Raw genomic sequence first — 15,558 nt, 5'->3', positions numbered from 1 at the left:
TCTATTAAACCTTCCACAATTTGTTTCCGTCATGAAAAATTAAACAACAAAAAATGCATCAAACAAAGCTTTTGTCAATAGAACCATCTCACCATCTTATATCTCCGGGCTTAAATGGGAATGCATGTGGGATTTGGAAAAATATAAATCAAAATACAAAATTCACTATTACTTTTATTCAAGAAAAAAGCATTTTAATAAAACTTGCTAGTTTAATTGGAATACGTTAACCACTACCCCATTCTCACATTTTCAACATGAAGAACAGACTTGGCTAGACACTGTAATTGCAGTTGTCAAGTTATCACGCACACTCCTCAACTTCCTCTTTCCTTGCTTGACTTCCTCTTTGAAGTCTATTTGCCCGGGGTTGCACCGGTCTCCCATTTCTTGTTGCACCGGTCTCCCATTTCCTAAATAAAAAGGAGGAAGTAGCGAGGATTATTTTAATATGGATACAGTATGGTGTGGACAATGTTTTTTATTAATCAAACATAGATGAGGTATGGTATACACTGAGTGTACTAAACATCTTCCTCATATTGAGTTGCATGTTGACTTCAATGCTTCCCACAGTTGTGTCAAGTTGGCTGAATGTCCTTGATACACACAGCAAACTGTTGAGTGTGAAAAACCCAGCAGCGTTGCAGTTCTTGACACACTCAAACCGGTGTGCCTGGCACCTACTACTATACCCTGTTTAAAGGCACTGAAATGCATTGAATATGTATAGGTTTCTCTGTCAGAGAGCCAATGATGGTGAATAGAGTCCAGTCATCCCAGTGTGCTGCCTTGTCGGCCCTTCATCATCTTTTACAGCTGTTCTTGATGCAGTCCTCACTGTGCACAAACACAGTTCACAGTATGAGACATTTTATCACTCATACCAACCATGGCTTAACATCATGTGGATGTGGAGCAGGATTTCAACCGTGTGAAAAAGTAGTGCCATTGTCGGAAAGTACAGTGCCACATCAAATGATTCAAATAAAATCGACTTATTTAGAATACAAAAGTGTGACTGAAGCGTATATTCTCATATTTACACCATTAAGTCAAATTTCCCATTAGTCTTGCATTGACGTCAATGTAGGATTCACCCCAGCCATTTTTTACTCAAATAAATCAGAGTGAGGCTCCATAGGGGTTGGAATATAACCTCAGTGAAGCTATATTATGTTGATCCTATCCTGTACCTGAACTGTTTCTCTGCACATATGAACTGGATAAGGGTGTCCTTGTCGGGCTCGCTCCACTTGAGGTTACTGTGGAGCAGTCCACAATGTCAGGCTGCAGGAACAGACCTCTGGACTCCTTATACAGGCAGTCCTCTGGGGCAGGGTGCTTCTGCAAGGGGCCAAGGAGACAAACACTCACACTGACTTCTGGGAATGGGATAACTGCTTGCGTGACGGTTTGGAACTCAAACTAGGGACTGCTTATTATGTGGGACTGTCGTGCATGTGTGTGTTTAAGAGGAGCAAATTAAACAATGGAGAATTGGGATTACAAACTCTTACAAAGTTTGACAGTCACAACACAGGTGAACTCACAGAAGGATAGTAAGCTTCCTAAGATAGAGAAACAGAAATGTTACAAGTAACCTCAAAAACAAAATATACAACACACACACAGCTTCTATTGTTATAATACTGTTAGATAAACTGTATGACTGGGATGAAAGATGGGTAAGGTGGTATATAAACTGCAGTAGTACTTTGCGTCGCTGGGGGTGAGGTGCCTCAGTAGGATCCCTGCTCTAAATGTCAGGCTGTCCGTATCTTCTGTTGCCGTGGCGACTACCGCCATAACCAGAGCAGTGCAGCTCGCCTCTGCCTCACATGGAGCCTAGTGGGTGAGATGGAAGATAATTTAGATACGTTCAATACTTAATGAATGGACCGAGGTGTACATTAACTATGTGCACAGAAGATTGATTCGTTTATGGGTGGCTAAGGAAAGGAAGAAAACTTGAGACAAACCTTGATGTATGGCACCCCCATTAGGGTGAGCAGCTTCTTGCACTCGTCGTTGTGCTGCCGGGTAACTTTCACCAGACGCTTACTGAACTTGTCAATGTTCTCCTGCTCCCCTGGTGGTGAATAGAAAAATTGGTCATCACTACACACGTGTTGGTGTAATTACTGTATCATGTCGTTGGTGACTTGCTGTACCTGTTTCCTGCACCTGGGCCAGCAGTTTCTCAGCCTCTGCCCTCCTTCTCCAGCTAAAACCACACAGAGAGAAAAGTTAGATTAAGACTCCTGAGTGGCACAGCGGTCTAAGGCAATGCATCGCAGTGCTTGAGGTGTCATTAGACACCCTGGTTCGAATCTAGGCTGTATCACAACTGGACGTGATCGGGAGTTCCATAGGGTGCTGCACAATTGGCCCAGGTTTGTTTGGGTTTGGCCGGTGTAGGCCATCATTGTAAATAAGAATTTGTTCTTAATTGACTTGCTTAGTTACATAAAAAAAGATGTTGTTAAACATTTGAGAAAATGCATATCAACATCCCAAGGAGGGACAATGAAGTTGTGATCTTGATGTGACCCCGTTCTTTACCTCTTGTGACTTCAGCTGTGGGGGCTTGCCATCAAAAGCTTAGACAGGTTTGATCCCATGCCCAAGCATGTGGATGGTCTGATAAAATGTGGCTGAGGATGCAAGTGAAATCACATGAGTAACAGAGACTTGAAAATATAATATTAGAATGGGTTAGAATAAAATACAATGTATACAATACACTACAAATACCAAAGTATGTGGACACCCCTTCAAATGAGTGGATTCGGGCCTCTTGAGTGGCGCAGCGGTCTAAGGCTGTGTTAGCTGCGTAACTAAAGATCCTGGTTCGATACCGGGCTGTGTCGCGACCGGGAGACCCATGAGGCGCCGCACAATTGGCCCCAATCGCCTGGGTTGGGGGAGGGTTTGGCCGGCCAGGATGTCCTTGTCCCATCGTGCTCTAGCGACTCCTGTGGCGGCCCGGGCACATGCACGTTGACATGGTCGTGTGCATTCCCGTTTTAAGCATGCATTGTGTCAAGAAGCAGTGCAGCTTGGCTGGGTTGTGTTTGTGACACATGGCTATCGACCTTCGCCTCTTGGGGAGAAAAATGGGGTACAAAAAAATAAATAATAATAATAATATATATACATAAATAAAATGTGTGGATTTGGCTATTTCAGACACGCCTGTTGCTGACAGGTGTATAGAATTGAGCACACAGCCATGCAATCTCCATAGACAAACATTGGCAGTAGAATGGCCTTACTGAAGAGCTCAGTGACTTTCAACATGACACCGTCATAGGATGTCACCTTTCCAACAAATCAGATCGTCGTGCTGGAGCTCCGTGGTCAACTGTGGTAAGCCACACAAACTCACAGGATGGGACTGCTGAGTGCTGAAGCGCGTAACACCTAAAAATCGTCTGTCCTTGGTTGCAACACTCACTACTAAGTTCCAAAAAATGTTTTGTCATACCAGTGGTATAGGTCTGTTATAAACTGGGTGGTTAGAGCTCTGAATGCTGATTGGCTGACAGCCGTGGTATATCGGACGTATATCACGGGTATGACAAAACATGTATTTTTACTGCTCTAATTACTTTGGTAAACAGTTTATAATAGCACTAAGGTACCTCGGGGGTTTGTGGTATATGGGCAATATACCACGGCTAAGGGCTGCATTAATTTGTAAATGAGTTTAGACAGCTAGCTTGCTAGCTAACGTTAGCAACTTGAAGATATTTGAATGTGAATATTTTCTACAATATAATATTTTATAAAATAAGGATTTATCATGACTAACATACGAATAAAACATTGTTTACATGCAACTCACTGGCTGTTCTCGTGTCACAGCTGTTTCAGGCTGCGAAGAAAATGCTAAAACTGTATCAAAGCATTACAATTTGTACATATTGTACAATATCAATGAGAGACTGGGTTGACAATCCAGGACTATTCGAGTGTCGTTCATCGATTGACCGGTAACAGATTAAAAGGCCTGTGTCTTTGGCAGGAAGTAAATAAACATATTTGATTGGTTAGTGAGATTAAGGGAAATCCGGTCAAGAGAAATATCATGAATTTAAACAGTAATCAGAGGAGACACAACAACAATTACTATGCACAAACGAAATAATTATATTGATCATATTTTATTTAGATAGAAAATATAAGAGATTTGAAGATAGGTACCGTGGAGGTGTGTTTTTGCTTCTTCACACCGCCCACTCCGGAAAAGTCAGTCATCGTTAGCTATTTTTATTTTTTAAGGTGACGTGGAGACGGTCCTCTTCTTCATCCCGATTCATGTGTCTTTAAAAATACGATACATATCTGGATTTCTAGATAATCGAAGTAGCAAAATTGAAACTAACTAGAATATTAAAAATGTGTATCAATATTTAGATTCAAACCTAGCTGGACATCGCTGAGGAGGCGAGTATTCTTGGGCCTGGAATCTGAGGAATCCAGCGGACAGACAGGTTTGGTACGATATGTTCTAGAGCTAGCGAGATGCACGGTACGATAGCTAGTTCCTCGATGAAAGCAAGTAATTTTGTATGTTTATTCAACTGTAATAACGTAGATAGTACAGTCAACACTGACTACGTACAGACTCTTTGCAGAGTTTACTCTTGCAATGCACTATCGATGTGTTGTTGTTTCACAGGTAGCCAGGGACAGTCGCTATGTAAGTGATGGCTGTTGTTGATATAGCAAAGTGATGTTATATCGACATGATGCAATGGTTTGCTCTCACTGAATATGCTTATAGGCTTTTTGACAATTGCCCTGTTCAATTATTGGAATCTATTCATTTTCAACAGGGCCCATGATGGCTGAAATTGATCATCCTAACCAGCAAGGAGTCTGCCGGACGATAAGTTATTGCATCTTGGTCCTGTGTGTCGTGCCACAGATAACATGGGCTACAGTGAGCTACAAGCAAGGGGATCCTGTAACATTATATGTCAACAAAGTTGGTCCTTACCATAACCCTCAGGAAACGTATCATTACTACACGTTGCCTGTTTGCAGGCCTAAAGAGGTCAGTGAATACATGTGAATATCATAGGAGGTTGGTGGGACCTTAATTGGGGAGATCAGGCTTGTGGTAATGGCTGGAGCGGAGTAAGTGGAATGGTATCAAGTACATCAAACATATTTTCCATGTGTTAGATGCCATTCCATTTGTTCCATTCCAGCCATTGAGTTATTCTCCACTAAGCAGCCTCCACTAGTAGATATGCAAATATATGACGAATGAATTATGCTTGTAGGGCTCTACAGATGCATGTTAGTAGTGTGTGTGTGTATAATAATTTTATTAAGACTTGGCATACCACGTCTGAGAACCTTTTTTTCCCCAGGTGCACCACAAGTCCCTTAGTCTAGGAGAAGTGCTTGATGGGGATCGGATGGCAGAGTCCCTGTATGAAATCAAATTCAGAGAGAATACAGAGAAGAAGTTACTCTGCCAGCTAACTCTCACAGAGAAAGAGGTATTTGCATTCGGACAAAATACGCAGAACTTCACAGTACATTGCATCATGGAAAGGTGTAACTAAACCTAGTTGGTGATGTTTTTTCTTTATTACTACTTTCATGTAGGTGGACCAACTCCGAGAGGCCATAGAGGAGCTGTATTACTTTGAGTTTGTCCTGGATGACATTCCCATCTGGGGCTTTGTGGGGTACATGGAGGAGAGTGGCTTCCTGCCCCATAGTCATAAGGTGGGTTAGTCTGACTCCCTTTCAGACCCTCATGTCAAAACCCAAATATAAGTCTACCTGCATTATGTGTCTGTCTGTGTGTGTGTGTGTGTGTATATAGGTGGGGCTGTGGACACACCTGGACTTCAACATTGAGTACAACGGAAACTCTGTGATCTTTGCCAACGTCTCCGTGAAGGACTCTAAGCCAGTGCCCCTGGAGGAGGGTGGTGCCGGGCATGGGGCGGTGGGGACGGGCGGCGGGCTGGCACTGTCCTTCTCCTACAGCGTGCACTGGTTCGAGAGCCCTCTGAACCACGCCCGGCGGGCCGAGAGGCTGAGGGACTACTCGTTTTTCCCCAAGACCCTAGAGATCCACTGGCTGTCTATTATCAACTCCCTGGTGCTGGTGGTACTGCTGCTGGGCTTCGTCATCATCATCCTCATGAGGGTCCTCAAGAATGACTTTGCAAGGTGACCAATGAGGGGACGGAGTGAGGAGGTTTAGACATTAATGATGTTCTGTTTTGGGGCCTCCCGAGTGGCGCAGCGGTCTGCCACTAGAGATTCTGGGTTCGAGTCCAGGCTGTGTCGCAGCCGGTCGCGACCGGGAGACCCATGGGCCCAGCGTCATCCGGGTTAGGGGAGTGTTTGGCTGGCAGGGATGTCCTTGTCCCATCGCGTAAAAATACAAATACATTTAAAAAAAGGATTGGCATGTAAGAGTTTGGGTATAATTAGAGTAGGTCTATTTGTGGCTATATATCATGTTTTATTAGGATTGTGTATGGAAATGGTAGCTAAATTCTGTGCGAATGACATTCCCATATCTCAAGATCTTTCTCTCTTCTGGTTGTTCCTGTAGGTACAATGTTGAGGAGGAGGGCGGCTGTGATGATCTGGACCAAGGGGATAATGGCTGGAAGATCATCCACACAGATGTCTTTAGGTTCCCCCCTTATAAAAGCCTGCTGTGTGCCGTGTTGGGAGTGGGGGCTCAGTTTCTAACCCTGGCCACAGGTAACCATAAACACACTGGTTTAACACTCAGAACACATTTATTAAATCTTACAATTACTGCTCCTCAAAATACAGAATCGCAATTCAGGAATATCTATGAGCAGATCAGGGTTGAATTTGACCATTTGTGAATGGTTGTGTGACGGTTGACATCTAGTTCTAGCGCACATCAAATGCATTGCATTTCTTTTCCATTGTTACTCCTCATTGGAGGAGGATTGAATGTCTGTGTGACAAGAACTGGAAATCTGATCAGCATGGACACACGCATAACTTGGATGTGACCACCTACCTACATGTACAAATGACCTCGACTGACCTCTACCCCAGCACATTGACTCGGTACCTGTACCCCCTGTATATAGCCTCGTTATTATGTAATTTTCTTGTTACTTTTTAATTGTTTTACTATAGTTAATTTAGTAAATATTTTGAACTGCATTGTTGGTTTAAGGGTTTGTAAGTAAGCAATTCACGGTAAGGTTGTATTCGGGGCATGTGACAAATAAAATGTGATTTAATGTACATGTACTATGCCTGTGACAAAGTAGTCTGTAGAAATGAAGAACTGTGGTTATCACGACAGGCTCCTTCCCCCAAGCTCTGCCATTTGACCTCTCTCTGGTTGCTGTAGGGATCATCGTCATGGCGCTGCTGGGAATGTTTAATGTGCATCGACATGGTGCTATCAACTCGGCTGCCATCATGCTGTACGCGTTGACGAGCTGCGTGTCAGGATACTGCTCCTGTAGCTTCTACACACAGATACATGGCCAGCGCTGGGTCTGGAATATCATCCTCACCTCTTCACTCTTCTCAGGTGAGAGGACAGATTTGGTCTTTTGAATCACGTCATACATATATATGGTAAATATTCCATATATATATTGTCCGTGTCATTTGTTTTGGACAATTCTGGTTGAGTTTCAATTACAATAAAACTCTGTGAACATCTAAAGTTTACACCGTGCTCATTTTTTAGCAGGATGTGTGTCGAACTGTTGAGTTTCAATTACCATAAATCTTCTCTTCTCTCCGTCTCTGCTTGAACTGGACTTTCTCCTCTATTTCCCCTCCCTTTCTTCCTTCCTACACTCTCCTTCCTTCCCTTTCTCCACCCATCTCACCTTGTTAACCACCCTCTCTTCCTACTTCCTTGATTCCCTCCTCTAACCATCCTCCATCAATCCCACAGCTCCCCTGTTCCTGACTTGGAGTGTGGTGAACTCAGTCCACTGGTGGAGCGGCTCCACCCAGGCCCTGCCTGCCTCTACAGTGCTGCTGCTGCTGGGGGCCTGGGTCCTGGTGGGATTCCCCCTCACTGTCATCGGGGGCATTGTGGGCAAGAACCGTGCAGGCAACTTCCAGGCCCCCTGTCGCACACGCAACATCGCCCGCCAGATCCCCACACAGCCCTGGTACAAGCACACGGCTGTACACATGGCCATTGGGGGCTTCCTGCCTTTCAGGTGTGTGTAACAATATCAAAATAACAGAGAGCTTCTCTCTGTGTTTGGTAATGGAGTCCCGTTGCTGAGTCATGAGTGAGCGCTTTTCCCCTGTCTCAGTTAAACAGCTGTCGCTCTAGAGTCTATAACTCAGTGTATAAAACCAATCGATCACATTTCATTTGTGGTTTTGCCTTTTAGTAGCTGTCATTTGTCACAGAAAAAAACAGAAATAGAGTGCATCTATAACGTTAGTGTGTAATCCTACTCCTGTCTTGTTTTAGGATTCATTTTTCTACCTCCATGTCAGGGCAATCTATTGTGATTACTTTGAGCTAGCTGCTTAAAACAATCTGAATGTTGAACACCCAGACATAAATTGTGTGTATATTGTCTTGCCTACTCATTCCCCTAACCTCTCTCTCCCTCAGTGCCATCTCAGTAGAGCTGTACTACATCTTCGCCACCGTGTGGGGACGCGAGCATTACACCCTGTATGGCATCCTCCTCTGCGTGTTCGCCATCCTCCTCTCGGTGGGCGCCTGCATCTCAGTGGCGCTCACCTACTTCCTGCTGTCGGGCGAGGACTACCGCTGGTGGTGGCGCAGTGTGCTGAGCACAGGTTCCACGGGCCTCTTCATCTTTGTCTACTCAGTCTTTTACTACCGCAATCGTTCGAGTATGAGTGGCCTGGTGCAGAGCGCAGAGTTCTTTGGTTACTCACTCCTCACAGCGCTGGTCTTTTCCCTCATGCTGGGTACTGTCTCCTTCTGGGCCTCGCTGGTCTTTATTCGCTACATCTACCGCAGCCTCAAGATGGACTGAGGGAATGTACAGCCAATTACATAACAGCCCAGTTTGAATGTCTTTGTCCTTTCATTTAGTCAATTTGATTGGTTAAGAAAATGTTTTTTTTCCCCAATCACATACAGGTCAGTGGTTGACAAGTGAGGAAGGATGCATTTGGACATAGGAATGGGTCTGTGTATATGCCTCATATGGGGGGAGGGGGAGAAAGAAACCCAGGGCCCTTCTGAAAGACTGCCATGGAGGTTGAAATAGAGAATCAGAGTTAGGTGGAAAGGGTATCTTTAAAGGGATGAGTGTGTTGTGCAATATGTGATGCAGAAGGATCAGCTCTTGCATAAGGGATGGGAGAAAGTGTACGAGTCACCATCCACTGATTGGTTCTGGTGTAAATATACAATCTTTTCAATAAAGACATCTTTTTATTACAACCTGTTCACACCGAGCTAGCTCAAGACAATTCCAGGCCTACTCAGTGATTTTATTCACAGGAGCTCATAATGGCCAACATTTGGAAGCAACGTTTGATTCAATTGATAACGTGCATGTTCTCCCAATTATGGGACTAGCACCCTGGCTAGGGAATGTGCTTGTCCAGAAACAGCATGGGACTGAGCTATTCCAGCTCACGAGAGTTTGGGATTAAACACGCTAAACAAGTGTGGAAAGCCTGTGTCTGACATTACAATTGTATGCTTAGGTGAAACTACATAAACTAAGTATTTTGGATGAACATTTGCCCTGTTAAGACATGGCTTATTTGTGCACCAAGTCATCCTTTTCTCATGAAAGACTGACAACATTGGCAACAGGCATTTATTACCATAAACCAGTGTCAAAGCAGTCATGTACATATTTACACCAGGTAGGTTGCTGGGTTCAGCTTACAATCATGCCTTCAAAGAAAAGACTAATCAAGTTCAACTGTACCAGTAAACCATTTGAGTACATACCTAAGATACGTAAATCCCACAATTTTATAATAGGTTGAAACATTTATTTAAAAAAAAAACATAACACTTGAAGACATTGGCCTTGTTCTGTAGGCACAAAGTGTAAACAAATTTAAACTGGGAGGTAGTATTTGAAATCAGCCAAGACAACAACTTATTGTACATGTCAATGCATTTTCCCCCCATTTTGGGCCAACTAAACAAAACCCTGACATGGGGGGGGGGCAACACCACTGTACAACGAGGTCATAAAACATGGCAGTAATGTTAAGAGCATCCAATAGGATACAAAGCTGGTGCGGCATGGACCAACAAACATTCAGTAGGAACATGTAACATCTAGTAGTGCCTTGCACAGATTACGTCAAATAGGCTAGTGAGGGAATAAAAGTGTGCCACTTCCAACATAGACACAGCAAAGCTTTGTCAGAGTAGTATCAAAAGCAGAATGTCAAAACAGCAACAATAAATACACAGATAAGAACTTTAGAAGGTATAAAACATCAAACTTGAGATAATTTTAAAGAATTTGAGGGGATACAATTTTCACATGGGACCGGCGAATGGTTAAAACAGATTGCTTATCTTATCAAACACCTCTTCACCAAATGGAGAATTGCCTGTCTGAAGCTTAATTGTAATAATCATTCAAAACAAAAATGTAATAGGTTGACAATCCAGTAAATTGACCACCATGACCACTAACATTTTACCTCTTGTTGATTATTGGCTAGACTTGTGCATGGGGCTCATGCCTTTCCAGTCATCACTGTTGATGCTAGTATAGTGGTTTGCACTGACCGTGCTGTAGCCATTGGGGTACTCATGGTGGGTCACAGCTGGGGGCAGGGGCCAGATGCCCGAGGGCCTTGCAGGGGGCAGGGGGGGAGAGGATAGCCGAGGATACCCAACAGCATAGTAAGGCAGGTTATGTTGAGGACTCCTTAACATGGTCTCTCGAAGCTGTTGAGCAATGGTGTGGTCCTGGATCTGTGCTTGGGGTTTGCCCTGAAACTAAAAAAAAACAGATGGTGGTTAATATCAATAAAAGTCAAAAGCACAGCTGTGCGTAGTGATGTATAGTCCTGCCTTTAAGACATTGTCCAGACTAGGGACAGGTCTCCATTGTGACCAAGCCACAAAGCCTGTTGCCACTGTTACTGACCAACAGGATGTACAAGCTAGACAGCTGGTTGCGCAATATACAATAAAATGTAGTATTGCAAAAAAATAAATAGTCAAATGCCTTAATTGGGTAAGGAAAATGTCTATTTTACAGGGTTACAGAGCACTCTCTGCAGGGTTGGCAGAAAGTGGATGTTTCACCCCAACTCCTGTTTCCCCTGAAAAACAGATGTGGGGAGACTGCTCATGCATCTTTATTCACCTGCTACATTAAGTTACAGCACTACAATTATGTTCACCTGGGGGCGCTGTGGCATGTTGGGGTAGCCAGGAATGGGGTAGCCAGGGATGGGGTAGCCAGGTGATGCCCAGCTGTCATCTTTCTGGTGCCTTTTCAGTTTCATCCTGCGATTCTGGAACCATGTTTTTACCTGGGAAAAAAACATTTGGCAACAGAAACAAATACCAGCTATGATTTGATACATTTGTGAAGTGCAGATTGTTCTTAACACAGTAAGTAGCCTTAACGCACCTGTTTGTAAGTAAGCCCAGTCAGTCTAGCCAGGGTCTTCATCTCAGCAGGGGTGAGGTACTTCTGCATGTTAAACCTATGAGTAAGGGCATCCATTTGGCCTGTTGAGAAAGCAGTTCGAGCTTTTTGTTTGGGGATATTCTTGTCCACTTTCTCTGGGGAAGAAGGGGGCAATGACCGCAGGGTGCAGTCCTCACTCCCCATAACGTGTGGACTTCGAAACTCCTCTGGATGCGAACTGGATACATGCTCATTGCTATTTGGGCTTCCACTGGCTGTCTCCAACTCATTTCTCACCCAGGTGGTATGGTTGGCTTGCGGATTGTACTCCTCTCGGTCGTTCACTGAACTCAAAGACTCTGAGTGAGGAAATTAGAAAAGTGTGTATATTTACTGGTATGTGAAGTCAGTTTGGATTGTCCACGCAATCTGACCAAGGGTAAACCCTTGCGCCAGTGGGCACTTTTAGCGGTTCATAACAAATAACCAGTAAGATGGCGTTGGATATACAAACACACATGGGCTTAGTTTGAGAGGGAGATCGTCACTTTAGCCCGAGACCCATCAAATACAGTGCAATAACTACCACTATGTCTGCGATACTGTCCGTTAAAGACAAACTAGTAACCTAGAGTACAGTAGGACCCATTTACACGGATAGAGACATACTCGGCGATTACCTAGCACAAAACAACTAGCTAATGTTAGCTACATACTTGTAGCAGTAATGTGGATACTTATTTACCTGGTGAGGTGTGGGTCTCTGAGTCGCTCTGGGTGTCGCTACTTGGCCGCTCGGTCACCGTTTGCGGATCATGCGGAACCCGGTTGTTGGAAATGAAGAGGCGGCCACTCTGGGTATGGCTGTGAGGGTCACTAAGACATACCACAGAACCCGGGTATTGGCCATTGCTCGTGCCAGCATTGTTTAGTTCGTTACTCCAGGATGGTGATTGATGCTGTGGCTGCGCTTGCGAGTAGTAGCTGGCGCTGACCCCAGAGTTGTATGTGGCCTCTGTCCAGCTGGAGAAGTTAGGATGGTTTTGCTCAGCCCCTGGTTGGTACACGAGACCATAGGCAAAAGCGTGGTAGGATGGGTTGAAGCTCACTGGTACCTTCCAGTCTGCCATATTTTTCACTAACGTTAATAGGCCTATGTGAACAAGAAATCGTCCAAACAAATTACCACGCAGTTTCCTAAAGATGGTAAACTCCGAAACCACCCTTCCAGAAGTTCAAAAACTCATTGGTGTGCTGTTTATAGGTGAATGGTGTGGGTGTGGGTCAAGGTCGCAGCCAATCAGCCTTCCATTCAGGTATCTTGGCAGTGAGGCCGCGCCCCTGGAAGGGTCCATTCATTATTTCCATTATACACACATTTTGAACTAAATAGTAATTTGTACAAGCAAAATAGTTTTGACAGAAATATGCAAAAAAGTATTTGACAGAAACAATTTAATGAATGGTTGATTTATTTTGGTGCAATTTATTACTCTTTATCGGATATCCATAAAACGATCACCATTTATATTTTAAAAGCTTGAACGAGCTATTTGCAGAGTGCACACTTAATAGCTAGTCATTTATAATATAATTGCCAGTGCCACTGTGAGTTCCCATATTTGATTAATACGTTTGATCCTTTCTTCACCTTGAAAATACTTTATTTGATTAAATGTGGTTATGACGTTTAATGGTTAGGGTGTTGTGCTCAGCCTGCTTATCTCATATTTTAATTTAAATAGGCCCATAACGTTTTAAGACATTTTTATTGTCAACTCTTGAATTGAACCACTGGGCACACACTGGTTGAATCAACATTGTTTTCACTTCATTTCAATGAAATTACGTTTAACCAACATGGAATATATGTTGAATTAATGTCTGTGCCCAGTGGGTTAACACTATAATTGACATATCTATCAAACATAGTGGCATAGCCTGTCACTTCTATGTAGGCCTAATTTATTACACATGTCAAACATGTTTATCTCTCCTTGGATCAGAATGTTAATTTCCTCACATCTCTGCCATAAAGTGTCTCTTCAGATATGTCCCAATGTTGTTCTGGTACCCTCGGGGAGTACAAATTTTAACAGTTTTTCAACCAAGTTAACAGTTGTCTAACCAAGGATTGCATAATTCTTGAATTGTGGAGAGAGACAAAACATTTTTAGCGATGGTGGTGGCTGTGAGTGGTATAAATATACCGATTCCTTATACCCACAAAAATGTGTTTAGCAATGGTGGCCTAAATGGCTGTGAGTGGTAGAAATATGTGTATTAATTTAACTCCAGAAATGGAATTAAATTCCAAAATTGCAATGGACAAGAATGTAGTAAATAGCCTAAAGACTATTATTTTACTTTACACTCTGTTTTTGTCCAGACAGATAACTGTCAGGGGGCAACTCATCATGTTTCGATGTGATTATCACTCCATGATTTAATCAAAAGGGATTGTAATGTGTCTTTGTTGTTTGGTTTAAAAGTGCAAATTGAAACCCCCATCTACATGTCTCTCACAGCATGTTGTTGATCATGCAGTTAGTACACCTCAAATACAAAGGTGATCACTGATTACTTTGTACTTGAGCTTTTATCCTCCTCAGATACAATTTGTGACCAATGGCTGGACATGTAAATGCCGTGTATGGTCAACCCTGGTAGCAATACTTTCACAAACTGTCTCAAGTATTACCATTCAAATGCTTGTTTGTTGTCCACCTCCTTGGCTGCATTGACATTTAAATTATACAGTTAGTGGTGAAAATATGTGATAATGTTGTGCCTATGGGACTATTAACATAGCTACTGATCTTTACCTTGGCTGTGTAACGGATGTGAAACGCTAGCTTAGTTTGCGGTGGTTCGCGCTAAATAACGTTTCAATCGGTGACGTCACATGCTCTGAGACCTTGAAGTAGTAGTTCCCCTTGCTCTGCTAGGGTCGCGGCTTTTGTGGAGCGATGGTTAACGATGCTTCGTGGGTGTCAGTTGTTGATGTGTGCAGAGGGTCCCTGGTTCGCGCCCGGGTATGGGCGAGGGGTCTAAAATTATACTGTTACAGCTGCATTTGACATTTAAATTATACAGTTAGTGGTGAAAATATGTGATAATGTTGTGCCTATGTGACTATTAACATAGCTACTGATCTTTACCTGGGGGGGATACTGGGAGGGGGGGGGGGATACTGTAGATAAGACAGTATCCTAAATGCGATTTTATTCTAAATGCTAGGCCTATTTGTACACTACATGCAATTTGTATCTTTTGTAGATGCACAGAAAAATGTAAATACTTGGACAAGTGTATATAGGGGCTCCTGAGTGGCGCAGCGGTCAGACACAAACACCCTGGTTCACCCGGGTTTGGCCAGTGTAGGCCGTCATTGTAAATAAGAATTTGTTGTTAAATAAAGGCTAAGTTTATATATATATATATATATAAATTATATATTATGGCATACGTGAGTGTGTAGACTATATTCGTGGACAGTTCTTTATTCGTTTGTAAAAAAATAAATATTGTTTTGTTTTACCTCATCAATGAAGGGAGAAATACGTATTATATTACAGTATTTAACGTTTTATAAGTATAGTAGTTTATAAGTAAGTGTTCTTTGAATTAAGGTCTACATCATAATTATGTTTAGACTGTGGCACCAAATATTATTCTAGATAAACATTTACATTAGAATTTGTGATGACAGAATTAAAAAAAATGTAATAAGAAAATGAGTTGTCCACCTTGATGCCTGTGAAAAGAACACATAATGCTTGTGAAAACAAAAGATATGAACAGGAAGATCAGTCAGGCAAGTTGTTTTTTCGTTAATCGATGTCTTTAGTGTCACAGTGTGGGACGGGGTACTCCCGCTTTTGTTGCTTAAAGAAAATGCAAATTGTCACCTATACATGTCAATTGAGTTATTTTCAACTGC

General features: G+C 42.9%; 3 protein-coding genes across 6 annotated transcripts; 1 reads left to right on the top strand and 2 right to left on the bottom strand.

The window, feature by feature from the left end:
• Positions 1-156: 156 nt before the first annotated feature.
• On the bottom strand, positions 157-2,962 carry LOC135516959 (flap endonuclease 1-like). Its single transcript, XM_064941017.1, has 5 exons — positions 2,862-2,962; positions 2,175-2,227; positions 1,983-2,092; positions 1,718-1,848; positions 157-1,347 (listed from the first exon to the last, which is right to left on the bottom strand). The coding sequence occupies exons 1-5, from the start codon at positions 2,960-2,962 to the stop codon at positions 1,263-1,265; spliced, it is 480 nt and encodes a 159-aa protein (XP_064797089.1). The 3' UTR covers positions 157-1,262.
• Positions 2,963-4,064: 1,102 nt separating this feature from the next.
• On the top strand, positions 4,065-9,436 carry tm9sf1 (transmembrane 9 superfamily member 1). Of its 4 annotated transcripts, none has more exons than XM_064941543.1 (10): positions 4,065-4,287; positions 4,423-4,504; positions 4,845-5,065; positions 5,388-5,519; positions 5,629-5,751; positions 5,852-6,204; positions 6,596-6,750; positions 7,385-7,570; positions 7,946-8,219; positions 8,630-9,436. In XM_064941543.1, exons 3-10 carry the CDS (start codon positions 4,850-4,852, stop codon positions 9,021-9,023), a joined length of 1,833 nt encoding a protein of 610 aa, XP_064797615.1. In that variant the 5' UTR covers positions 4,065-4,287; positions 4,423-4,504; positions 4,845-4,849; the 3' UTR covers positions 9,024-9,436. The 4 variants fall into 4 exon arrangements, with proteins under 4 accessions (XP_064797615.1, XP_064797614.1, XP_064797617.1 ...); XM_064941545.1 differs by having other exon boundaries at positions 4,187-4,287; positions 4,423-4,499; XM_064941542.1 differs by having other exon boundaries at positions 4,065-4,504.
• Positions 9,437-10,681: 1,245 nt separating this feature from the next.
• Positions 10,682-12,745, bottom strand: LOC135516958 (homeobox protein Hox-A3a-like). The gene is made up of 4 exons (XM_064941016.1): positions 12,361-12,745; positions 11,616-11,974; positions 11,383-11,514; positions 10,682-10,972 (listed from the first exon to the last, which is right to left on the bottom strand). The coding sequence occupies exons 1-4, from the start codon at positions 12,743-12,745 to the stop codon at positions 10,682-10,684; spliced, it is 1,167 nt and encodes a 388-aa protein (XP_064797088.1).
• Positions 12,746-15,558: the final 2,813 nt, after the last annotated feature.

The sequence above is a fragment of the Oncorhynchus masou genome, chromosome 28 (assembly GCF_036934945.1).
Source record: "Oncorhynchus masou masou isolate Uvic2021 chromosome 28, UVic_Omas_1.1, whole genome shotgun sequence".
Taxonomy (NCBI): Eukaryota; Metazoa; Chordata; class Actinopteri; order Salmoniformes; family Salmonidae; genus Oncorhynchus; species Oncorhynchus masou.
Note: the sequence above shows the minus strand (reverse complement) of the source record. Positions and strands in the feature narration are given on the sequence as shown.